The sequence below is a fragment of the Periplaneta americana genome, chromosome 9, assembly GCF_040183065.1.
Source record: "Periplaneta americana isolate PAMFEO1 chromosome 9, P.americana_PAMFEO1_priV1, whole genome shotgun sequence".
In the NCBI taxonomy this organism is placed as follows: domain Eukaryota; kingdom Metazoa; phylum Arthropoda; class Insecta; order Blattodea; family Blattidae; genus Periplaneta; species Periplaneta americana.
Genome location: NC_091125.1, coordinates 143,867,107 through 143,894,020, shown reverse-complemented (window position 1 = coordinate 143,894,020; position 26,914 = coordinate 143,867,107). Strand labels below are relative to the sequence as shown.

The window sequence follows — 26,914 nt, the reverse complement described above, 5'->3', positions numbered from 1 at the left end:
AAGGCCAGTAAAATGTTTACTATAGTTCATACGCTTTTAGAAGACATATGAGGAGGGGACAGACGGAGCTTGTATAGGGCGATTGGCCTTATGACAGGAGTGCGATGTGGATAAGCATTAATTGTATATTCAACGCGTAATGAAGTCTCTTTGTCTTCCTCTCCCTCCCCCTAGCAGTTTGGCAACAGCGCAGTAATGTTAGACGAGTATTAACTGAACTTACATGTCTTTAAAAAAGTATGTGGTATAGCCTACTATACTGTTTTCGCTGTAAGAAAAATCCTAATGTAAACATAAGCACGTTGATGTCATCCCGTGATTGGCTCCCAGTCGAAACACTCACATGACGCAGGAAAATATAGTTCGTATTTGGAAACCATAATCTTGTATTATTTGGAAATAAAAAATTGAATTCTAGTTGTTAATACGATGAAACATTTAACTTCACTCATGTGTAAAACGCTATGTAAAATAAAGGCTACTTTTATATTTTGTTATGTATTATGAACGCGGATGAATACCAACAGTAATACCGAGATAGTTTGTTCTTGTAACAAGCTGGCGTCACTTGAGCTCGCAGTTGTTCACGTAAGCACGTGGTACTGAACTATGGCTTCTGCATCCTCAACTGTCCATTGTGAAGACATAAGACTTAAAAATAATTTAATTGCAGTAATTATAAAGTAAATGTTTCCTAAGCAAACGAATGCATAGTAGTGAGGTTAGGCCTACTTGACGAGTAACGGGAAATGTTTAACATGGAACAGAATGTACAGCAGTATGCGGGAACACGTACTGAGAATATATGGCGCCAAACAGCGGCCAATGAAGTCTCACTTTAGTCACGTGCTATTGTTTACATTAGGATTTTTCTTACAGCGAAAAGATTATAGAAAATTCCGCTCTTCTGTCATGGAACACACACACAACGCACGTTCTGTGTGACCCGATGACGAGGAATCATCACAAGATGTTATTGAGTTATTTGCTGGGGTATTACGTCACATTTGGGAACGGGCGACAGGCATGTGTATCGTTGTGTATTTCAAACGAAGCCAGCAACAATAAGCATTCCTAGAAATTATACGCTGTAAAACCTCTCGTTCATGTGAATTTACCCTCCCCAATAACATTGATGATATGCTGCCTAGCAGTTCTTCTCACTTCTCAGAACTTATGGCATTATTATTACGGAAGTACAGTCAAAGATAAAAAAAAAAAAAAAGGATCGCGCGTAGAAACTCTTAAAGAGCTAACGTACACCTAATTGATACAATTAATTTAGTTTTACGATATTTAAAATTTCTTCTAAACAGTTAATTCAATGAAAAAAATCCATGATTTATATATGTTTATAATAGATTTCCTGAAAATATGTATTTACATAATTTTTATGCGAATATATGATTTTATATGAAATGAAATTCGGCTTTTACGCTTGGAACTTCACATTCGAAATGATTTATGCGTTTATAATATATTTCCAGGAAATAGGCCTATGTATTTACATTTTTTTGTGAATTTTTTTTACTAGGTTATTTTACGACGCTTTATCAACAGCTTAGGTTATTTAGCGTCTGAATGAGATGAAGGTGATAATGCCGGTGAAATGAGTCCGGGGTCCAGCACCGAAAGTTACCCAGCATTTGCTCATATTGGGCTGAGGGAAAACCCCGGAAAAAACCTCAACCAGGTAACTTGCCCCGACCGGGAATCGAACCCGGGCCACCTGGTTTCGCGGCCAGACGTGCTAGCCGTTACTTTTTTTTTTTTTTTTTTTTTTTTGTGAAAATACGTATTTTTATGAGAAATAAAATTCGGTTTTTACGCTTGGAACTTCACATTCGGAATTTTTAACTTTGTTAATTGTGTTTTATCACGTGCAGAAAAAAAACATACTTAAATTACATAAAAATTCGCTCCCTGTAGAAAATAGTATTAGAAGAGCAGTCCGTTACTCATCTTGAAGACAGCATCACGTATCAAAGAAAAATAATGAGCGACATGAAGATAAACAGGAAGAGAAAGAAGAGGAAAAACGACAAAGAACTTAAGATAAAGTAAATACGAGAGAAGGGAACAAAAATTAAAAAGGAAAGAGACAGAAGAAGGGAGGAAAAATTAAAGTACAAAGAAGAGGAAAGGAAACAAGTAACTAGTTAAAGAAGGAATACAGAAATATAGAAAGAAGAGGAAAACAGAGGATATCGGAGAAGAAAAGAAAAAAATAATGTAAAAGAGAACAAATATAATAAAGAAGAGAAAGGAAAAGGAAAGGACAAAAAAGAGAAAATAGAAGATAAAAAGAAGGGTATGAAATAAGAAGATAAAAGGGAAGAAAATAATCAGAGAGAAAATGAGGAGAGAAAAAATGAGAAGAGAAAAAATATAACAGGCATGACGAGAAAAATAAGGAAGACGGAAAAAAGGAGTAAAGAGAGAAGAGAAGAAATATAGAAGAGAGAAAGGACAAGAAGAAGGAGAGATCTGATTGTGAAACGATAGAATAAGATGAAAAAGAAGAAAAGAAACAAAGAAGAAATATTATGAAGAAAAAGGCAGATAAAAGGATAGATGAACCAATAGGTAGTTGGATGGTTGGATGAATGAATGGATCGATAAAGGATGAATGAATGAATGGCTGGAAAATGGATGAATGAATAAACGGATTAATGGACGAATGGACTGATGAATGAATCAATCAAAGGACGGATGAAGAGGCAGATGAATGTGTGAATGAATGGGCAGTTGAATGAATCAATCAATAAACGGATGAACATACGGATGAAAGTGTGAATGAATGAACAATTGAATGGATGGATGAATGGACGAACGGATGAATGAGTAGACGGATGAATAGATGAATTAATGGATGAATAAATGGAGAATCCCTCAAATATAGCAGCCAGATTGGAAATGGGGATGAAGGGTAGTAGAGGAACAATATCAATTAGGAAAATTAAATTTTTGGGTTACATTGTAGAGAAAGAAGAAAATGTATTTAAGATATTTAAGATTCCTAAAAACGACGAAAACTAGGTCTAACTCGATAAACTTACTTACTTACTGGCTTTTAAGGAACCCGGAGGTTCATTGCCGCCCTCACATAAGCCCGCCATTGGTCCCTATCCTGAGCAAGACTAATCCAGTCTCTATCATCATATCCCACCTCCCTCAAATCCATTTTAATATTATCTTCCCATCTACGTCTCGGCCTCCCCAAAGGTCTTTTCCCCTCTGGCCTCCCAACTTATATATATGCATTTCTGGATTCGCCCATACGTGCTACATGCCCTGCCCATCTCAAACGTCTGGATTTAATGTTCCTAATTATGTCAGGTGAAGAATACAATGCGTGGCGTTGTGTAACTTTCTCCATTCTCCTGTAACTTCATCCCGCTTGGCCCCAAATATTTTCCTAAGAACCTTATTCTCAAAAACCCTTAATCTCTGTTCCTCTCTCAACGTGAGAGTCCAAGTTTCACAGCCATAAAGAACAACCGGTAATATAACTGTTTTATAAATTCTAACTTTTAGATTTTTTGAGAGCAGACTAGATGACAAAAGCTTCTCAACCGTATAATAACAGACATTTCCCATATTTATTCTGCGTTTAATTTCCTCCCGAGTGTCATTTATATTTGTTACTGTTGCTCCAAGATATTTGAATTTTTCCACCTCTTCGAAGTATAAATCTCCAACTTTTATAGTTCCATTTCGTACAATATTCTGATCACGAGACATAATCATATACTTAGTCTTTTCGAGATTTACCTCCAACCCTATCTCTTTACTTGCTTCAAGTAGAATTTCCGCGTTTGTGGATTTTCTCCTAACATGTTCACGTCATCCGCATAGACAAGAAGCTGATGTAACCCGTTCAATTCCAAACCCTCCCTGTTATCCTGAACTTTCCTAATGGCATATTCTAGAGCGAAGTTTAAAAGTAAATGTGATAGTGCATCTCCCTGCTTTAGCCCGCAGTGAATTGGAAAAGATCAGATAAAAGAATTAGAAAATAACGTAAGCAGTTTAGGACTAAACTGTTTATGGCAATTGGGGCAATTAATATAAATTTTAAAGGTACAATTATAATGGAGAGGAGTAATGACATACACAGGAAATTATGCAAATCTGGCTTTCAGGGAGTAGCTCCCTGTAAAGCAGGTTTGAATAATTTCAAGGAAAAATTGTTCCGGGGCCGGGTATCGATCCCGGGACCCATCGCTTATAGCACGAATACTCTCCCAACTGAGCTACCCCAGGGAGGTAAGTTAACAAGAAGCCACAATTTAAGTCGCACGGAATTTGTGTTTACTCAATGTTGGGTTCTGGCCTCTTGTCAGCCCATTTGAGTTGTGTGGATTAAAAAGAAAAATTTGTGACGGTGCCGTGTATAGTTCCTGGGGTAGCTCAGTCGAGAGAGCATTCGTGCACTAAGCGAAGGGTCCCGGGATCGATACTCGGCTCCGTGAGAATTTTTCCTTGAAATTATAGACAGGAAATGTCTAGCAATTTATATAGTTTAAATTATCACTAATATATTACATAGAAATGAAAATCATATGGGGACAGAAAGAATGCACAAAAGTAACAACAGCGAAGGAAGGATGGAACTAGCGTGGTGAAGACGGGGAATCTGGAGGTTAAAAAATAAAAGAGACGTATATATATATATATATATATATATATATATATATATGTCCTTTATGTAATCAAAAAGAAGACACATTACACATTCTACTATCTTCCCCAGAAAATGAAATAACGAGAAAAATTTTATTGAGGAGCCATTATTAAAACTAAATGTAGAAATATCATAAAGTATGTGTGTGTCTCCATATATATAGTAATTAAAGGAAAAGAGTTTTTTGTTAAGAAACAACTAGGCCTAGAATGATTGTACGTAGTATGGAGTATATAGTAATAGTTATTAATAGTAAAATGTAATTAAGAATGGTCTCCTGGAAAACAGAAACGTAACAGGACCATCATTAACGAATGATATAAAATTGTAGTCTATATAATTTTGATAACATACATACATACATACATACATACATACATACATACATACATACATACATACATACATACATACATACATACATACATACCGTCGTTATTCCTGCAGTAACTACTATGTGCAAAATATAAAATTTTTCAGTAGGAGGAAAAACACATTTATTCATCGTATGGCAGCCGTACATAGGAGATTGTGAATTCTTGCATTTTCGAAAGAAAGAAATATAATTACATATAGGAGATTTCATTATTTGCTGTATCACTATTTAAATTATTTAATAGAGCAAAAATCTGAAAATCGATAAATATGTCACATAGGAGTTATTGCAGGAACAACGACGATATATGAACGAATGAATGAATGAATGAATGAATGAATGAATGAATGAATGGGTAAGAGAAGTAGGTAGGTAGGGAAAGAAAGAAAGAAAGAAAGAAAGAAAGAAAGAAAGAAAGAAAGAAAGAAAGAAAGAAAGATGAATTGATGAGTAGGTAGGTACAGGAAGAAAGACGGATGGATGGATGGATAGATGGATGGACGGGTAGTTAGGTAGCGACAGAAAGACAAACAAATGGATGGATACATGGATGGCTCGATGGACAGGCAGACTGACTTTAGATACAGACAGATACAGACGGACGGACAGGCGGATGAATCTATGGACAAACAGACAGATAGACGGACCGACGGACAGAGGACGTATAGACGTAGATTAGACAGTAGACGGAAGGATAGACAATGGAAGCAGCCAAGTATGCTATTTAGAAGAAAGGTACCCATTATCAGCGTATTCTTCATTCGCCCATAAAGGGTATTGAATAAAACCATGAACTTCTCTTGTCTATTATAAACATAAGCATTGTTCAGAATAAAGTAACGTAGGAGGGAGGATATGGCTTAGTGCCACTCCTACACCAAGACGGTTTTGCTCTCAGCCAAGGTTCCTGACAGTGACCTTGAGAACTGGGTGTGGGCCTTCATCGGGGGGGACCACGCGGTGCCCAACCCAACCCCGTATATAAATGTAGCACTAACCCACCAAGAGACACTTTACACTCAAAGTCCACAACAACCATCAGCATCATGAAGTTCCTGGTAAGTCGTAGTACCAGCAGACACAATGTGGATGTCAAGGATTACTATTGTCTCTCAACTCTGTTGACTTCTTGATTTCAACAAAATTGAAGTCGTACGAATAATGTTCAAGAGATTAAGTATTTAATTTTAGGAATATTTTACAAATTTAAATTATTGTCATTTGTGTTTCTAAATTATTACTTTAATTTTCAAGTTATGAATATTAATACTCATCACTGAATAATACATATTACAATTTGACAATGCATTAAAGTGTAATACTTTCAAAAGAATCGGAAAACTTAATTTGTGATTACGTAGCTCTTTACTGCAATCATATTAAAATAATTAATGTATTAAACCAATTTCTAATTATTTCTGAACTCTGTTTCATGTAATAAATATTCATTTAAATTTATATCTTGATGCATATACAGAGTAAAGTACAATTAAAACAACGAACAACTTGTAACATTTGGAGTTGCGAAGGGTTTCCATGGCAACATCCCTTCCCCTCTTTCTGGCCGTTAAGACACTTCTCTTCACCTATGATCTATAGATTGATAGAAGGGAAGGGATGTTGCCATGGAAACCTTTGGCGTCTTCAAAATGTTGTATGTCGATTGTTGTTTCAATTCCACTATAGACTCTGGAATTCGTTACCTGCTAGCATCAGGGACTGTCGAAATAAAATTGAATTCAAACGCAAACTTACTAGGCACTTGGTCAGTAATTGAGACTCGTTCAGACATGGTTTCTTGTAAATAGTTCTCTTAATCTATCACAAAATATTCCAATATCTGGTAATTTCATCACTATAGAATTTTGTTATTGTAGGTTTAATTTGTAATTCAGTAAATACAAAAATATTCTTTGTCCTTAACTTCTATGATAAAATGTCTAGCTTTCATTAATCAGGTAATCTTGTACTTTAATTTTTATTGTAATTGTAAATTTAATATTAAATGTAATTTTATTGCTCATATTATAGTTGTAATCCCCTGGTAGAGGGGCAGAGAAGGCCTGACGGCCTTATCTCTACCAGGTTAACCTTTTCTTACCTATAGATACCATATGGCAATAATTAACTTTATAGCATTTATATACTTGTGTGTTACATATGAAGGTAAATTTTGCTGGATAACTTCTATTTCAATACATTTTCATCAATATAGTTTTGTTTCAAATGTTGCCACTCCCGTAACTTGGTCACTGAATTGGTCCTAATACAGCTATTTGTTTCAACATGGATTGCTTGTAAATTTAATTTGGGTTAGAAAGGGTTAAATAAATAAATACTAAATACTAAAATACTAAATAATTTAATGGATTTAAAACAACAAACTGTAGAATAATATTAAGTCGGACATAAAGTAACCCAAAGTGAAGAAGGAAGGTAATATATGTTTGCTTTCAATCATTTTAATTATTACTCTATTTCTTAACTTGAATAGGGTACTTTTAATTTTTGTGTGTTTTAATTTCTCATTTGGTACTTTTAGGAAGTAAGATTTTTAACATTCACCATGTTTCCTTGTAGCATTAATTAATATTAATTTAATTATTGTAAATTTTTATTCTTCTTAATTGCATTAAGAGGCAGGGGAGTGCAGCTGAACCTAATTCTTTTTTCCAGGTCGTTCTCAGTGCCGTCTTGGCCTGCACATTCGCCAAACCCGGTGTCTTTGCACCTTCAGTCTACTCTGCCCCCGCAGTAGCTGCCCATCTGGGTTATGCAGGATATGCGGGTTATGCTGCCCCCGCAGTAGCCGCCCCCGTGGCTTATGCTGCACATGTTGCTGCTCCCGCAGTAGCCGCCCCCGTGGCTTACGCTGCTCCTGCTGTTGCTGCTCATGCTGTCGTTGCCGCCCCCGCCCCAGTGTCTGTCCACACTCAGTACCATGCCCAGGATGAGCTGGGACAAGCCAGCTATGGTCATGCTGAGCCCTTCCAGACCCACAATGCTATCCAGGCAAGTTCACTTTAACAGGTCTAAACATCTCTTGCTCTTCTAGCAAAGGTAAAGGTATCCCCTATATGCCATGAAGGCGCTTGGAGGGGCATGGAAATAGAGCTCCAATCTTTCTTGACCTCGATTACTTACTAAAATGAAGTGGTGTCGTCGGTAGTGTGGTCGGCACCACGCTCCGATCACCTTTTACCCTAGGGGAAACCGGTATTCAATTCGACGGGAAGATGAGCACCGGATCTTTATAAATGTTCTATTTATCTAAATATCTCCCATCATATTATCACCACAATTAAATTAAATTCTACAATCTTTGGAATAAAAATTAATTACGGAAATGAATAATCACAGTATTTTTCATATTCATATTGTTCTTTCAAAAAACTTGACTTTGGTTTGTTTTTGTCTCGCTTCTGATGACAATGCATTTTTTTTATTCCACAATTTGGGACATCTGGCCGAAATCTATGGCTGACCACTAGGATCCAGAATACAAAGCAGAGGTTAAATTAAAAATACAATATGATTGCGGAGAGAATACGGAACAATGATAAATTTAAAAATAAAGTACAATTTGATTTCGGAGAAACATGAGATGAAAATACATTGAAGAGTAATGCAATGAAGTGAAAAAAAAAATACTTAGTATTATACAAGTGATTGTGTAAAATGGATAATGAATCTCTCAATACCATTAGACAAATTTTGTTAATGTCCTCATTAGAAAATTTAAAAGAAAGGAGAATGGTTTTGGTTAACTTAAATGAATTTCCCCTAGCGCCAAAAAGAAGTCCTTTCAATTCCCATGTATTAATATTCATTTTGTATCTCTCACTGAAGTGAGGAATACATGGGTTGTAAATAGACTTCTTTTCATCGTTAACGTTATTGGCTTGTTGATCATCCTTCTCAAAACGGACATTAACTTTCCTTTGAAGTTTTAAATGCCAGTAGTTAACTTTCTTTAAATTACTTGTAACTTAATGAACACTACATTTTTTATACGATTGGCTAATACAAACAAAGAGCCCAACAAAGTAGGCGACTCTTCAAGTCGTTACCTATTTTCCTGATAATGCAAAGTCCGAAAAGTTGAAGATCTTAAGTTCCAAGGTACGGTGGAGTACTTAGAAGTCTACTTCTGAAAGCCTATAAACTAACAACTTTTCACATGTTACATAATTTCCTTTTATAGAAAATAGTTTAATAAATTTCTTCTGTATTAGAAGTTGCGACTTCAATTCTCATGTTACGTGCTTGTAACATTAGGTCTACATAGGGTAAAGGTTGGTAATATTGTGATATGAGTAATATTGTGATAGTTCTTTTTGAGAATTTATTACAATTTTACTGAGCGAGAGGAAGATCGATTTTTTGCGTCAACGTATTAAGGGAATGTTCGTGGACAAGTTTCTGCACAAAACCGGTCCTTCTCTCGCTCAGTAAAATTGTAATAAATTCTGAAAGAGAACTGTCACAATATTACCAACCTTTACCCTATACAGAATATTTCAAGCTGATAATTATATAACAGCAAAAACAAAGTAATACTGATAGTGAACTTGAAGGGAATATACTCTCAATTAATTAATAAAATAGCAGCATTCCCTCTTCTACGGGTGAACTTTCTTGAAATGAGTAGTATTTACTTAATGACATCTTGATAATCTGACAAAAATTCTTTCCAATTTCGCCATTACATGCAATTCTATGAATATTTATTTTAATATATTTATATCTGTGTGAAGACATGATTAATTCATCTGTCTGCTTCACAGACGATTAAAAATCAGATCCAATCCGCATTCCTGTATTGTTTCTTCAGAATGCTTCAATACCCTAAATGTTAGGTGTCGAAATTAGAGATGAACAACGATCGAGAAAGCAAGACTAACAGCGCCCGCAAAGCCGAAAACCCGCACGACAATGTTGTAAACGTCGCGTCGTTCACGTAAAGACTGCTTGTGAGTGTTTCGAGACGCCGAGATTGATCATTCCCGAAGTCCCGAACGTCAAGCAGCCTTGAATCGACGCAGTTCTTTATACCTGATTGAACTTTTATCTACTTTGGCAACTGTTATATATATGTATAAACAATCAAGTAGCTTATTTGAAACATCATCTCTATCTTTCACTGTATAATAATTCGTTCCCCTGTCTTTATTTAATTACTAGGCTCTTATTAAAAGGCTAATAATTTTCTTTTCATATGTTTGAGATCAAGACTGCAATCTCAAGTAAAAAGATATTAACGTTATGTTTTATGTTTCTTAGAAATGCAAATTTATTTGAGAATTGTTTTTTTTTTCTATTTATATAACCATAGGCAATATCATGTAATAGAACCAGAACATTTTATAACTAAGATACTGTTCTGTTTTGTCTTTTTGTCCCATTTAAACATTTATAATGTTATTTATTTCAATTATGTATGTTATTCAAAGTTACGAAATCTTTCCACGCCGACCAAACGCTATTTCGAGAATGACGAGATGAGACTCTAAAGACAAATGCAACGAACACAGCGAGCGAGGCGGCATTTAGTTTTGCTCATCTCTAGTCGAAATATACTTATTGAACAGCGAATTTTAACATATTCGACGATACTGCTCTACTCTATTCAGTCGTGCTAATACCATTCCTCTCCTTATATGTCGGTTAACAGATTACGATCATTTTCGGGCTTTCCATTTCAAAATGTCCTATATTCCTTCAAACGGAACGGCGAAAATCGGAATGGGACAAGTAGTCAAAAGGCTTGGAGCTCACATAAATTCTTTCTCACAGCCCAAATTCCCTTGCAAGGACGCGCTATCGCATATCTTTACGTGTTTCTCCTCCCATTTCCCCTTTAATTTTCACTGTCACTGATGTACTAATTCATCGTATCCTTTGCAGGATGCCGCCGGCAACAAGGTTGGCAGCTTCAGCTACCTGAGTCCCGAAGGCCATGTCTTCAAGACTGACTACGTTGCCGATGGTCTTGGCTACCGCGTGGCCAGCAACGCCCTCCCCGTCGGACCCTCTGCCCCCGTCGTCGACACCCCCGAAGTCGTTGCCGCTAAGGCCGCCCACTTCGCCGCCCATGGTGCCGTCATCCACCGTGTGAGGCGCCAGATCATTGGACACACCCCCGCCGCCACCGCTCCTCTCGCTCACCCCATTGCTGCCCCTGTAGCCTATGCCGCTCCCTATGCCCACGTTGCCGCTCCTTATGCCCACTTTGCCGCTCCCTATGCTCCCGTTGCCTATGCTGGCCCCGCTGTCCGCCCCGGCATCCTGACCAACATCGTCAACAACCCTGGACACGCTGTGTCTTACCGCGTCGACTAAATGATACCTCAACTCAAACAATGGCCCTTCAGACGTTGAATACTGGCTATGACTGAACTTACATGTGATTGGTGTGTGGATGATGAGTGTTTTGTGTGCAAAAAAAGTGTCTAAACTTTATTTAAGAATAATAAATATATAAAAAATTAACTACTCATTTAATTATTTTAATAACATTCCTTTCCTTCGAGAGACCACACCTCAATCCCGAACGAATGTGAGACTTTCATTTCAGCATAATTTCAACGGTTTCTGAGTCTATCAGCCACCCATAAATTTTGCCAGAGTTAAAGGACGGCTGAATATTACAACCTGCTCACGATAGGGTACAGAAAGTAAGGCAATCTTATGTTTCTTAATGTGTACATAGACAATCTTTTGACTATATTAAGCACGAACTTAACAAAGACGTTTTCCCTCGTCTTCGCTTCACTACTTTCAAAAAACGACACAATAATATGATGTGGGTTCTGGTCTTTTCTAAAACTATTTCCGTTCTTCCCTAATCCTTCAGTTTTCTCCCCCTTCCCACACACACAGAAAAAAAATACATTCTGATCTGCAGTATTCCTCTATCTCATCTCTAACTTTCATACTTCCCATTTATATTTTGATCTGACAACAACAATGCTTTTAATTTTCAACTGTAGAAGGTCTAGATGTTATCACATCCCTAATAGAGGTAAAGTTAACAGAAAAAGCTATCAAGCATAAATTTAGAATTGCAATATTAATAAAAAAAAACTGCAATATATATTTGTAAATCAACCCCCTTCGAACTGATTTATATTTTACTTACAGTATTCATGGACTATTTTTTGTGGATTTCCTAGGTAGATCCACGAAAAACCTCTGAATCTCAGTTCAAACTACAAATTTTAGTAGTATTCTAAACATTAAAAAATTAGTAATCTAAGATTATATGCTCATTTTAATAAAGTTACAAACATTTGAAGGGTTCAGAGTCATAGTGGGCCAAGCGCCATTTATTAAAAGCCGAGAAAGCAAGAGATAAAGCTAAGTGAACACCATAATTTATTGAAGATTGACATATCATTTAGTTTTAATGTGCACACTTTATATTACTTGCTATATGTTCCATTAAATTATGGTATTCACTATTGTTTTATTTTTTCCGTTTTTAATATATGGCGCTTGGCCCATTATGGCTCTGAACCCTTCATTTATAATTATGACTACTCTGAAAGTGTGCATCGAAAAAATACTAAAATATCATCATATTTTACAGTTACGAAGTAAAAAAACAGAATAATAGATTAACAAGCAGAAACTAATCAGCAAGATCCATAAAACTAACAAAAATGTATCTCAAAAAAAAAAAAAAAATCTTTACGCACTATATTCAAAATAATGCTTATGTCCTTTGCCTAATAAAACAGTGCATAACGTATGTTGCAAAAATACACAGTAAAACATTTACCTTCTCTGCATCGTAACACAGATCATTCTAGTATTATAACAAAACTAAGGAGATCATAAAATATATCGAAGGTTGGTAGTTGGCATTTACGCTCCTTTCAGACCACAGCGGATATGGCGATGACAATGGAACACTCATAATGCGATAATGAAATAGAACAGCGAAGAAATCAAGAAATCTCCATCAGACTAGTTTTATCACTACAAATCTCGCTAGATAAAAAAAACCTATTACTCAGGGACGGAAGTACGAATGGATGAATTAATTTATACGACAGATAAACTTTCCAATAAACTGTAACAGATTAGTTAATCATACCGTATTTGAAGTACAGTTATTTTGCATTGAAGTTCGTGTGTGTACGTACACGCACACCTATTGACGTGATAGATTACGGGGAACAAGTTAGACACGTTACCCTTGAGATAACCTATTTGGTATTCGGATACAAAAGCTTATAAATATGCATAATTACTTAGATTGAAACGACGGAAGGAAATTTACAGGACATAACAGAGTAAAAACATAATCATTCATGACACAATAACCTGATTCATTATAGTCCAGAGAAGGAATACAGAAAGACGAGATTATTCCTCTTACCATTACCTCAACCTATCTTCTATCCCTCGCCCTCCTTTGAAAAGCTTAGAAACCATTTGCTGAAAAATATAGTTCCAATATGTACAGTGCGCACTGAAATTAACCGGAAGAATCACTAACCGCAAGGAACGTTTTCAAACAAAAAGCTATGGAATGCGTTGTCATTTTAATTTTATATAAAAGGTGAGCCATAAGTAATGTCATTAATTTCAGAGCGTTACTGATATATTGAAAAAAATATATATATTTAATATAATTTTGGTATTTTTTCTTCCTTCCTAAATAAAATTGTTTTATATGAAACATTTCATAGCGTGTTTTGGGAAAGACATTGATTTAATTTCCAATATACTCAACCAGCTTACGAGAGCAGTGTATTATGATAATACACGATTGAAAGAATTTTAGGTTTGTCGTTTAAATGTGCAAAAAATTGATCTGAACAAATGTAACTTTTCGTCTTGAAAAGAAATTTTATTTTTAAAAAATTATAATAACAATTTCCTCTCTATATTATAGCATACCTAATTTAAACATATTATCATATGAAAATTTGGAAGTACAAGATGGATTATATGAAACGTAAGAATTAAAATAACAGAATATTGGAGTGTCCATTGATGTGGAGTAACGGTTTGCATATCTGACCGTGAAATGAGCGGGCCCGGCTTCAAATCCTGGTTGGGACAAGTTACTGGTTCAGGTTTTTTCCTGGGTTTTCCCTCAACCCATTAAGCGAAAATGCTGGTTAACTATCAGCGCTGGACCCTGGACTCATTTCGCTGGCATTATCACTTTCACCTCATTCAGACGCTAGATAGACTAACCATAGCAGTAGATAAAATGTAGTAAAATGACCAAATAAAAATAATGTAATATAAATTAATAATAATAATAATAATAATAATAATAATAATAATAATAATAATAATAAACGTCGTAAAATGACCAAACAAAAAAAGGTAACAAATGAATAATAATTTCGGCTGTGACATATAATTTATAGTAAAAACAAAACTCCCTGATAAAGAATATGTGAAACACTAACAAATAAATCTAAAGGTAAAGTCAGAGAGAAGATATTGAAATTAGAGAAAGGTAATTGCAATGCCATTGTTGTTTCATTCGGAATTATAGCTAGAGAGCAAACATCGTCAATAATAACTAGGGCTAGAATTCTTAGGTAAATAAATATTTTATTTGCACTTTAATAGAAATTCGTAATTGTGTTTTAAGTTTTGAACAAGGTTACTTGAGCAATGTATTTTATTTTAATTCACATAAAAACACATATTTTCAATTTTTATGTAAATACATATTTTCAAATATCCACATAAAACACATAAAATTAAGTTTTCATCATACAATTTCCGACAAAAGCTCCATTTCAGATTAATCATCACCCGAATGTTCAGTGCAGTTGCTATGACGTGACAGCTGGCAACTGTTTCTCGGAATTGCCTATATGTGGACCTGTGGAATTGCAGTCTGCTCTCTCTCCATGTTATGTTAAGGCTGAAGCGAGGAGAAAGAGATAAGTATGTAATTAAATAGAGAAAATGGAAATGTAGACGAACAATTTAGGAGAAAATACATAGAAAAGAACGATGAAGAGTAGATATTTGAAAATATAGAATGAAAAAATAAAATAAATAAATCATGCAAATTATTAAGAAAAAGAATATGCAATATTAAATAGAAAAGCGAGATTGAAAGCAGATAGTCTAAGTATGAGAGGGAATAGAAGAGGACAGATAGAGAAGGCTAGATAGTAATTCAGTTAAAACAGAAGAATAGGAAGTAACCAGAAAATGCTTGGAAAAGGAATATATTAACATACGGGGCTTTCATTTCAAAATTTTCCAGTCTAAATAACTGATTACTTAAACTGAATTCAATTTAAACAAAAAACACGTCAATTTAAATATTGAGGGGGAAGTCTGAAACCAAGCTTAATTGCATTTTAGATTTCAACCCCCACCCCCAGCCTCACCCACTTTGAAATTTCAAATGGCACCCCTATATTTTTATACTTAAACTAGTGGCTTGTGCAGCAAATGCTGCAAACTAAGTTCATTAGACGCTCAAATAAACATTTTTCAGATTTATTTTCAATGAAGAATACCAGACATTCGGAAAGTTATTTGCTTCCATAACAATGAAAGATACTCTCTCTCGAGCCAATACTGAAGAGAACCACGCATATAAATATCTACACCACACCGCCATTAAATATATGAAAAACACCCAACCCCACTTGATTAATAACTATAAAAATATTTGATTTTTAATAATATTATTATCTTACGTAAGTTTTATAACTTTCAGTAACATATACTCTATATACTATATAGCCGCCACAGTAAAATATAGAAATCAAAATCTAATTTAAGTTATTCTCTACATCTACTTATATAACCCCAAAACGTTTCACTTTCATATCATCAATATAGCATTAATATGTATAATTAATGAAAAATAGTCACATCATGTCATTAACTACAATAATATTTCATTTCTAATGGTAATAATGTCATCAAACCACCTCAAGTTTTGTAGTTTTTAATATCCAATACACAGCTGTACTCAGAAAATTACACACCACAGAATCGAACCTGTAAATTATTTTTAGTAAGTTAAGTTTTTAATAACCAATTTAATTTGAGCTCTAAATATATCAGCATTCTTGCAGATCACGGCCTTCGTATAATATTGTTTACTGTAGTATGTGTTTTGTTTTATTCTCAATTGCAACACGGCCGATTTGATGCTCGCTTCGCTTCTCCTTTACAAAAAAGCGAAGGGAACATCAAGTCGGCCGTGAATGCTATTAGCTAGTTCTCAAAACTGACGACAGATGGATTTTGGAAAATAGGAAAATTATGTTTAAAAATTGACATTTCACTGAAAACTACTACTTTTTCGAAAAACTTTGAGCTCCAAGCTTCAAAAAGAGGGTTCTTTTATTCAAATTCGTCCAGCCGTTTTCCCGTAATTTCCATTACCAGTTCAAATTATATATATAGATATGAAAGAGCATTCAGTTGTTTATACACCTCATTCATTTGTTTTTGCATCTTTTGTTTTCTATCGTCGCCTGGCAACCTGGATTTTTGTTGTTGATTAGAGCTGAAGAAAATAAAGCTACAAAAACTTATTGAGCATTTCGTGTAATAGTTGTGCCTGTGTATTAAATTATTTAAAAATGGTGTATACCCTTCAAGAGAGAACATAAATCATCCTTGTTGATTAAACTGAGGAAGTTACACAAAACAAATTATGTTTTCATCCTACATCGCGTTCCTTAGGCGGTGACGTCACTATCTCCGCGTTCCCTAGTAAACAAGTTGTTTGTCTCTACCATGTTTTGTTAAATGGTGCTCATCGTTACTGAAAAATGCAATTAATTGGTTTCAATGGTCATGAGAAACCTCTTCATGCCCAAAAGGTAACGGTATGGTGCACGGTTTCATTAACTTGAATAATCGGCCCATTCTTTTTTGAGAATGAGGCCGGAAATGCAGTGACTTAATTATTTGCGATATGTTGAAATGACACAGAACTTTTTTACATCACTACTCGCCCATTTTCCAGTGAATGAAAACACACTGTTTCAACAGGACGGAGCAACAAGCCATACCGCAAGAATTTCGATGGAATGCTTTGTTCCCGGGCCGCGTCATTTCTCGAAAAGGGGATATCGCTTGGCCGCCTAGGTCACCTGATTTAACAGTATGTGATTTCTTCCTATGGGGACACCTCAAAACGAAGGTACTTGGGGGCAATCCACCCACAACAATTCCAGCCCTATAACAACGTATACGAGATACCTGTCAATATGCTGAGAGGGGTTATGCAACAGTTCGTGGCCAGACTCTAAGAATGTGTGCGTTTTAATGGAGGTCACCTGGCTGACGTAACTTTTAAGAAATATTTTTTTCCTTGTTGCATACCTAATAGTTATTCATGTACTTGTCATTTCTACTCATTAAATTGATATAATAGTAACTTTTCACTCTTTTTCTGCGCCTTTAAATCTTTCCTTTTGACTGGCCCACCTTGTACTTAATTATAAAACGCATAACAGGTTTTTATTATTTATTTTAATATATTCTACTGACCCCTTCAATCAGCATAGTTATATCACTTCCGCTCTGTGTATTAGGCCTATGCGACAATAAAGTGATATTCCAACAAAGTGTAAGTTATTTATTTTATATTTAGTTATCTCAACTGCTTTGTTTCAAATTGTTATCAATATTTTTAGGCTGTAAGACTAAGAATGGTTAAGAATATGGGTATAACTACGCCATTCATTGCCCAAGTGAAACAAACTTCCGATTGTCAAAAAGAAAACGACATGAATAAGTTCGTAATACAGTTCTCCCATTCCATGACAAAATCTCGGTTATGTTTTACCTCACCTCCCTCAATGTATAAATATAGAGAAAGAGATAAGAAGACAGTGCGATCCAATTTATTGTCATTCCTTGCTAAACAATAAATTACAGTTCTCCGCAAGAACTAACTACATAAGTCTTCTTGAATATCAATAAAGTTTGAAAAAAAAAAACTGCAGAAATTACTTCCTCATGTGAAAACATAAGATTTTAAAATAAGATAAATATAAACCAGTTACTATATAGCCAGTCATCCTCATGGGTGTTAATTGGTTCAAACTTCGACGGTGGACCCGCCTTGGTTTGGTATTGTGAACGAACAAGTTCAAGAACTGCCCACTAAAGGTCAAGTGAAAGTCCAGTACCAATAAACTGGTCCAATGCTATATTATCCATGAGAATGTTGTACCACTGCTTGCTGTCGAGACGCATATCTCTATAGTTCCATTGAGCTGCTACAAATTGTTCATATAGAAGATAATTTATCTAAAACGTTCTAACGATGTCCTCGGTTATTGTGCACTATATTAAAATTGAAGATATTTAAAAGCGATAAAAATTATAATGGTTTCTCTCTGAATACTGGCCTAAGTGAAGCCAAACAGGGTCTTTTTAAATAAATTTTTCTTACTGCACAAACAAATCGGCACCAATATTATCGGAATGACATTATTATTATTATTATTATTATTATTATTATTATTATTATTATTATTATTATTATTATTATTATTATTATTTAAACTCACTTGGCTTTTATTGATTACGAAAAAGCTTTCGACTGTGTTGAGAGAAATAAGCTCTTTCAAATTTTGGCAGATGATTCAGTTTCAAACGCAATTATAAGAACAATTTACGAATTATATAACCACAATATTATCAAAATTACTATTGGATCAGGACATACCGAATGGAGACCGATAAACTGTGGAGTTCGTCAAGGATGCCCCCTCTCACCACTTTTATTCAATATATATACATCAACTCCATCATCAGATTGGCGACTAACAATTCATGGAAACATCCCGCTCTTCCGAAATTGTACTGAAGATCAGGTTATTTTTGCTACAAATGAAGACGAGCTGCAATACTCAATACATCACCTGAATATAATAGCACAAAATTTCAATATGAAAATTTCCTCAAACAAAACAAAAATTATGGCGTTCCAAGGTAAACAGCCAGTTAGGAGTAAAATTTGCATTGGAACCCATACGTTAGAACAGGTAAACTCATTTAAATATTTAGGTTATAATTTGACATATTTACCTCTTACTGATATATCTGTAAATATTCAACATTTTAATGGAGCCTTAAGAACCATCAACCAGGTTTTCACAACCACGAACACCCAAAAACATACCAGGCTAAAAGCATATAAAGTTCTAGCAAGACCTGTCCTCATGTATGGTAGTGAGACCTGGACTGTCCGAAACTCAGATGTTCAACGCCTAACAACTGCGGAAATGAGATTTCTAAGGAGGACTGCCGGCTACAGCTTGCTTGACCACAAAAGGAATGAACTAATTACAAAATAATTGAAAATTACACGTATTTATGAACATCTCAAACACTATAGACAAAATGGCTTAACCATGTCAATAGAATGGACCGTTCCAGACTCCCAAGACAAATTCTCCGCTATATACCACATGGAAGACGATCTTTGGGACGCCCCCTGAAAAGATGGGCGGGGACCGTAACAGGCCACTAGGCCTAATACCTGCAAGGATGATGATGATGATATTATTATTATTATTATTATTATTATTATTATTATTATTATTATTATTATTATTATTATTATTGTAACTGATCAGAAAGAGGAAAAGGAATTGGTTGGGTCACTGGCCGAGAAGAAACTACCTACTGAAGGATGCACTGGAAGGAATGATGAACGGGAGAAGATTTCGGAGCAGAAGAAGATATCAGATGATAGACGACATTAAGATGCATATATATGGGTCATAAAAAATTTAAATTATGGTTTATTTAACGACGCTCGCAACTGCAGAGGTTATAACAGCGTCGCCAGTGTGCCGGAATTTTGTCCCACAGGAATTCTTTTACATGACAGTAAATCTACTGACACAAGTCTGTCGTATTTAAACACACTTAAATGCCATCGACCTGGGCCAGGATCGAACCCGCAACCTCGAGCACAAAAGGCCAGCGCTATACCGACTACGCTACCCAGGCTGACATGTATGGAGCATATGACGAGACAAAGAGGAAGGTAGAAAATAGGAAAGATTGTAGAAAGTGGATTTGCAGTGAAAGACTGCCCTTGGACAGGACATTGAATGAATAAATGAATTAATGAATAAATTATTATTATTATTATTATTATTATTATTATTATTATTATTATTACTATTATGTTCAATATGAAAATGACTCATTAGATGAAACGTCAGACTCTGGAAATATTTATTTATTTATTTATTCATTTCTTTCTTTCTTTATTTCTTTCTTCCTTTCTATCTTTCTTTATTTTTTATTATTTATTTATTTATTTATTTATTTATTTATTTATTTATTTATTTATTTATTTATTTAATATGATTAAAGTTGTCGATTAACGAAGTTTTTTTTTTCAAACTTTTTGTATACATCGTCATTGTCAATGAATATGCAGATTCATACAGAAAAATAAGGGTCAACAGCAGAAAATAATCAGGGTTGTCAAGTCATGTTAAACCTTACAAGTACTCATTGAAATCAGGTCATGGAATCATAAATGCCAATTTTCTTTACCAGTATTTCCCTGGCTCGAAAGCTTTTGAAACTGAATTCACTCTGACAAGAATACTAACGAAAAACAAAACTGTAATTCCATCAGAACTTCAGAAAAAAATTGTCATCAATACTTGTTTTCAATGGGAATTTCACTTTAGTCTCGTATGTGTCTAAAAAATAAGGCAGTTATTCTCCTAAGTTCTGAGCATCATGATAAGAGTTGCAAATCTAGTCTTTCACGTAAAGCTCCCTGTAAAGCAGATTTGAATAATTTCAAGGGAAAAAATTGTTCCGGGGCCGGGTATCGATCCCGGGACCTCTGGTCTGGTAACAAAAGTGAAGCGCGGAAGGAGACGGAGAATAAAGGCACTGACATGGACCACCCCTGATTGAAACACATTGCAAACCCTAATTTAAATCTATAACTTAGTTTTCCCTTAAAACCTTCATTTCGTTGCATGTTCTTTTCCTTCATCTCAACCAAATTCCAGGAAGTTGCCTCCTCTTCGTTTTCTTTAGTCTCTCCTTCACGTACGGTTTTACTAGTTCTTTTCCCAACTCCAGAAGAAATTTTTCACCAGAGGTCTCGGGATCGATACCCGGCCCCGGAACAATTTTTTCCCTTGAAATTATTCATGGTAAGAGTTGTGTCAATGAAAAAAATGAATACAAGCCAGATATTATACTTCAATACAATCAAACTAAAGGAGTAGTAGACACAATGGATAAAATGGTGAGCGAACATTCCTGCAACAGAACTACAAACATGAGGGCTTTCTTGTTGCAGGAGTTTATGCATTTGTAACCTGGAAAACTAAAAACTCTGACTGTAAAAAATTTAGTCACCGGACAGGCGAAGAAAATTTCTTCTGGAGTTGGGAAAAGAACTAGTAAAAACGGTAGGTGAAGGAGAGACTGAAGAAAACGAAGAGGAGTCAACTTCCTGGAATTTGGTTAAGATGAAGGAAAAGAACATGCAACGAAATGAAGGTTTTAAGGGAAAACTAAGTTATAGATTTAAATTAGGGTTTGCAATGTGTTTCAATCAGGAGTGGTCCATGTCAGTGCCTTCATTCTCCGTCTCCTTCCGCGCTTCACTTTTGTTACCAGATCTTCCAGATGAGGGAGTGTGAATGACAAAACAAATTGTGGGCGCAGCGTGCATTTTTGCAATCTTTGTGTTAAAAATACTGTCTACTACAGTAGACATTCCTTTAGAACCATGTTGAGGACACAACGTCCTGTCCAGGACATGGTGAAAGCTTCGCCCCTTCCAAATAAATTCTAAAGACACCCTCGTACCGACAAAAGAACAGTAGCGGTCAAAGCCCTCACTTAAACTAAGCTGCTGTCAAGCATTTTATATTATTTCCGTTGTGTGAAGTCAAACCTTCAGTGGAATGAGGTATGGACTGTTCCAAACTATAAAACTCAAACTTCACTTATTCAGTAGGGCGATCTATTTGAATAGAAAATGATTTAAGAGACCTATCGGTAAAGAAGAAAGTAAAATGCATTCCAAATGATTTAAAAGTTCTTCAAAGTATTAAAAATGACAAAAAATGCCGAAAAAATATAAAAATGACCTATTAGTTCAAAAACGTCAAAAAATACAAAAAATGCAATACAATTATTTTTTACGTTCATATTGACATAGAAAGGATTCATCAACATCCGCTCTCTATTTATAACAGAGTGCTGCATTGGAGTTAAATCGCTCGCTTGAACTCGGTCGAGTGTCGCACCCTCGAGTGAGAAACGATCGGTCGTGATACGCTCGTAATAAATAGAAACACAGTACAAGGTCATCTCACCGACATGTCTTATCTTGTATGGAAGGCGACAGATAAGATACACATTTATGTTTTGTTCACACGGTAAAAATAAGGCTTTATTTTCTGCGTTTCTAACAAACGTTTAATGGAACAGTCAATGGAACGTACCAAAACAGGAACATGAAGTTAGTATGAAAAACTTCGATATACAGTTGTTATTGGTAATTAATAATTATTCAATATTTGATTTACCACATATATAATATGGCAGGTCCATACATAGTGTTCCGCATATATACTGCGACAATGTAGAAATGTTTTACAAAATATTATTGATATAGCAGTAGGTTAATAACAATATTAGTACAGAGATAACGTCACAGAAAATATAATAAAACGAATAATCATGCTGCACAACTGTTACAGACGCAAAGATTGATACACTAATTATTATAGATTATTATTATTATTATTATTATTATTATTATTATTATTATTATTATTATTATTATATTATTACTAGAAAACTTGATACAGTTCTTGAATTATCGTGATTGTGTTCTCCGTTTATTATAATTACATTTACATCCAATAACATCTATCAGATGTGGCGAAAACAATCACTCCTGTTTGGGGGGGGAACAAAAAAAAAAAAACAAAAAAAAACATTTACCTACAACATTTATATTTCATTTTAAAGCAAGTTTTGTAGTTGTACTATGGAGAGGTTAGTTAAACACTGCAAAGTTTTGAAATGATAAACATCTATAATGTTACTACACAGTTCATCACCGTAACAAGAACAAATTCCTAACGCTCGGCTTATACCGTTCGAGGATTTATCGCTCGTGACAATTTTACCCATCATGCATGTGCGCTACCTATCGGATTATGCTATGAACTATTTGGCGCTCGAGCGAAAACGTTCGATGCAGACCTCTGATTTATAACTTTTGTTAATTAATAAACCATTTCACGTACTGAAATTTAAACGTGATTATCGAAACTGGTTTAATTGCACAACTGTAATTTTTATCGGCCTCTACACTCGAAATAATACAAGAACAATAAGACAATACAAACCAGTTGATAGCGATCAAAGGCAGGGCAGTCGGGTCGTTTATACATGCTGAGACATGATCTGGTCGGTCTTACTATGAACACACATTACAGTTAGCAACTCATTGACATCCTGCAGTAGGAATTATGCTGAAAGGCACTATTAATTTATTGTGTTTTTCAAGTTTACATGTCCAAGGTTAGAAAAAATATATACTAATTATGCGCAGCTATTGGGCAGTCTGGCATAAGCCTATGGAATCTGATCATTAAAAACGACTGTCAAGACGAATTTTTTTGTAATAAGCAAGGTCTTAAAATGTACAGACCTTTACCTTGCAGCTGTCAAATGTCAGAAGGAGATAGACATACAGGAGACCTTATAAGGACAATCAGCTTGAGAAAATTACATAATTTACTTTATGTACAAATATTTCTGTCTACCTACGTGTATGTAAATAAGAGACATATAACTTTACACAGTTTACCTTCGGCCTACCTCAAACAAACCTGTTGTTTTGAGAAAAATTAGCTTGGAACACCATATGATTACGATGTGTGCTTCTCTGCAAGCGATTCTGCTTCGATCAACAAATAACAAATAATAATTTGTGTGAGTTTTGTTGCGTACTCCCTTTTATTCTGATATTACTCCACTAATTAGCATAATCGTCATAACAATCAAAGTTAATGTAATAAATTGAAATATTCTTAGAAATTCCTCAATTACAACTCATATATAGGTCAATCAAGAACAAAAATACTCTTCTGTGTGAAAAATTCATATTTAGGCTATGTCGAAATTTCTTCATTTGTAATTACTATAACTATTGTATTATAGACATATTATCATCTTAATATATAAAATTGAATGTGGGTATGTATGTATGTATGTATGTATGTATGTATGTATGTATGTATGTATGTGTGTGTGTGTGTGTGTGTGTGTGTGTGTGTGTGTGTGTGTGTGTGTGTGTGTGTTCCCTATACAAATCTATACGCTTTGACCGATATGTGCCAAAGTTTGCACATTTAACCTTCATAACCAGGAGAAGAACATAGGCTACATTAAAATTGTGCAAATGGACCATAAATTGATTAAAAAATAAAAAACAGAAATAAATACGATTAAACATTCATTTATAATATTAAAATGCATCTTCTATAGTCAATTGTTTTTTATTATTGTCTGTTACATTCAATATCGACTTTCATGAGGCCATGGAAATTATAACACAAACATTATTGATACGTCTCATGAAGGCCAGAATCTACACAATTCATATAATAAGTATCTTTGCACAGTTCAGGACGTATTATGAATTTCTGGATGCAGTTGTAGATAGTGAGCAGGCTGTGTTTTATAACTGAATTCTTAAATTCTTTGGAACCACAAGAATTGCTACTACATAATTAAATACTTAATATTGAATCACCAATAGTACTATTACGAAATACTGACACACCAAAATTATGTAATGGGATAAGAATTGATGTGAAAAAACTCATGCAAATCGTAATACTGTAGATATGACAATATTAAGTGGCAAAACGAAAGAAGACTATGTTTTTATCCCACGCATTCCTACGATACACACTAACATGCCTTTTTGATTTTAAGTAACTTCAATTTCAGTGCCACTAGCATTATTAATGGTCATAGTAAAATTAAGCTCAAGGACAGTCGCTCGAAGTTGCAGACATTAGCTTAAAAACTGCGTGTTTTCCACATTCTCAACTATATTTTATACAAAGCAATGGAAAAATAAAATAAGATTTTACACATATGCCTATCAAAAAGCAATTCAATTACACTTTTGTCATGTTGCTAACGTAATATGTAAATGTACGAAAGCCGACTGAAAATAACACTGTATTAATTCTAAAATATACGTTTCTCAAAATACAGGCTGTATTTATATATGTGCCCTGTATTGATGTTTATGTCCGAAAATGTGTTACTGCGAAATTCTATCTCTATAATCATGTTGTCAATGTAGTATGTTATGCGTTGTGGAAATAACAATTATTCAATTTCTAAAATACCGGTATACGTCTCTCAGAATATTAGTTTTTATGTTAAAATGACTTGCTGCGAGTTTATATTACATCTGTATTCTGTATATAAATAAGAATTAATATACTATAATTAATATGATCTATTTGTGAGATAATTATAATTTCTCAAGTCGTATAAAAAACTATGTATGATATAAACAGGCGTACAGCGGTCAAGAGGTAAAAAAATCTTCCAATATAAATTAAATTATGTGTGTATATATTGATTCTTTGGTACAACCGATAAACAGATAAATTTTGGCTCACGATGACATCCCAACGAGTTCAGACTGGGAACAAGGGAATTTTCTGTTTATCGTCAGCTCTCTCTGAAATTCAAGTCAAAGCACATATAGACATGAAATTACGTGAAATGCACAGCTTCAGATCGATGTACAGATCTTATAATTATTTTATCTCTGCCTCTGTACAACGTCACATTTGCGATGACACCCCGACGGGTTCAGACTGAGAACAAGGGAATTTTCTGTTTATCGTCAGATCTCTCTGAAATTCAAGTCAAAAGCGTACATAGACATGAAATTACGTGAAATGCATAGCTTCAGATGAATGTGCAGATTTTATAATTATTTTATCTCTGCCTCTGTGCAGATGGGGAAGAAAGAGACGGCAGAAAGATTGTAATGCTTTTTAATACGCTGACTCCCACGACTAAGATAAGTCACTTTAAATTTAACAGTCACTGACCGGCAGAGATAAAATGTAACATCTGTAGAACTTTGAGACAATGCTAAGTGGGCGATCAGGAACCAAAGGGTGTATTTTGTTTTCCTGAACCTCAAGACAATGCTAACTCATTTGAAGTTTGTGTGACTATAACCTATATATATTTTCGTTTGTTTTTATTTTATTTATAATTTCATTTTTATATTATTTTATTTTTATTTCTGGTGATGTGGAAGAGAAGGCCTGATGGCCTTAACTACGTCAGAATAAATAAATAAATAAATAAATAAATAAATAAATAAATAAACACAAATAAATACAAATAAAAATATTTGAAAGTAAGGGACGTTATAAAACGTTTTTCTTCGTTGCGTGACCTACAGTTGTTTTAAATTGAGTTAATCCTTTCAGGCATTTGGCTAAGAAGTTCATTAATTCATGTAAGTGACGCTATGTAAAGATTCATCTTTAGGGACGAGGAAACCTTATTAAAGACAATTCGTTTTGGTTGTCTATAGTTGAGTTTCTGAGATTTCCGAAAAGTCTAAGAATCAGTTTAAATAAAAAAAGAAGCAAAAAGCACAACCCCGGCAACGCCGGGTACTTTCAGCTAGTTATTATTAATAATAATAATAATAATAATAATAATAATAATAACAATAATTCATTTATTTATTATTAATATCTGTGTGCTGAACAACAGCCAGAGGCCAATTATAGTTCAGCACAATACACAAACAGAAGATA

The 26,914-nt window shown here is 34.6% G+C and overlaps 2 protein-coding genes across 4 annotated transcripts in view; one reads left to right on the top strand and one right to left on the bottom strand.

Moving 5' to 3' along the window:
- Positions 1-26,914, bottom strand: part of dor (vacuolar protein sorting-associated protein 18 dor) — a 291,090-nt gene that overhangs the window by 51,725 nt on the left and 212,451 nt on the right. The window lies entirely within an intron of this gene.
- LOC138706583 (cuticle protein 21-like) lies at positions 5,996-11,555 on the top strand. The gene is made up of 3 exons (XM_069836072.1): positions 5,996-6,121; positions 7,740-8,075; positions 10,971-11,555. The coding sequence occupies exons 1-3, from the start codon at positions 6,110-6,112 to the stop codon at positions 11,403-11,405; spliced, it is 783 nt and encodes a 260-aa protein (XP_069692173.1). The 5' UTR covers positions 5,996-6,109; the 3' UTR covers positions 11,406-11,555.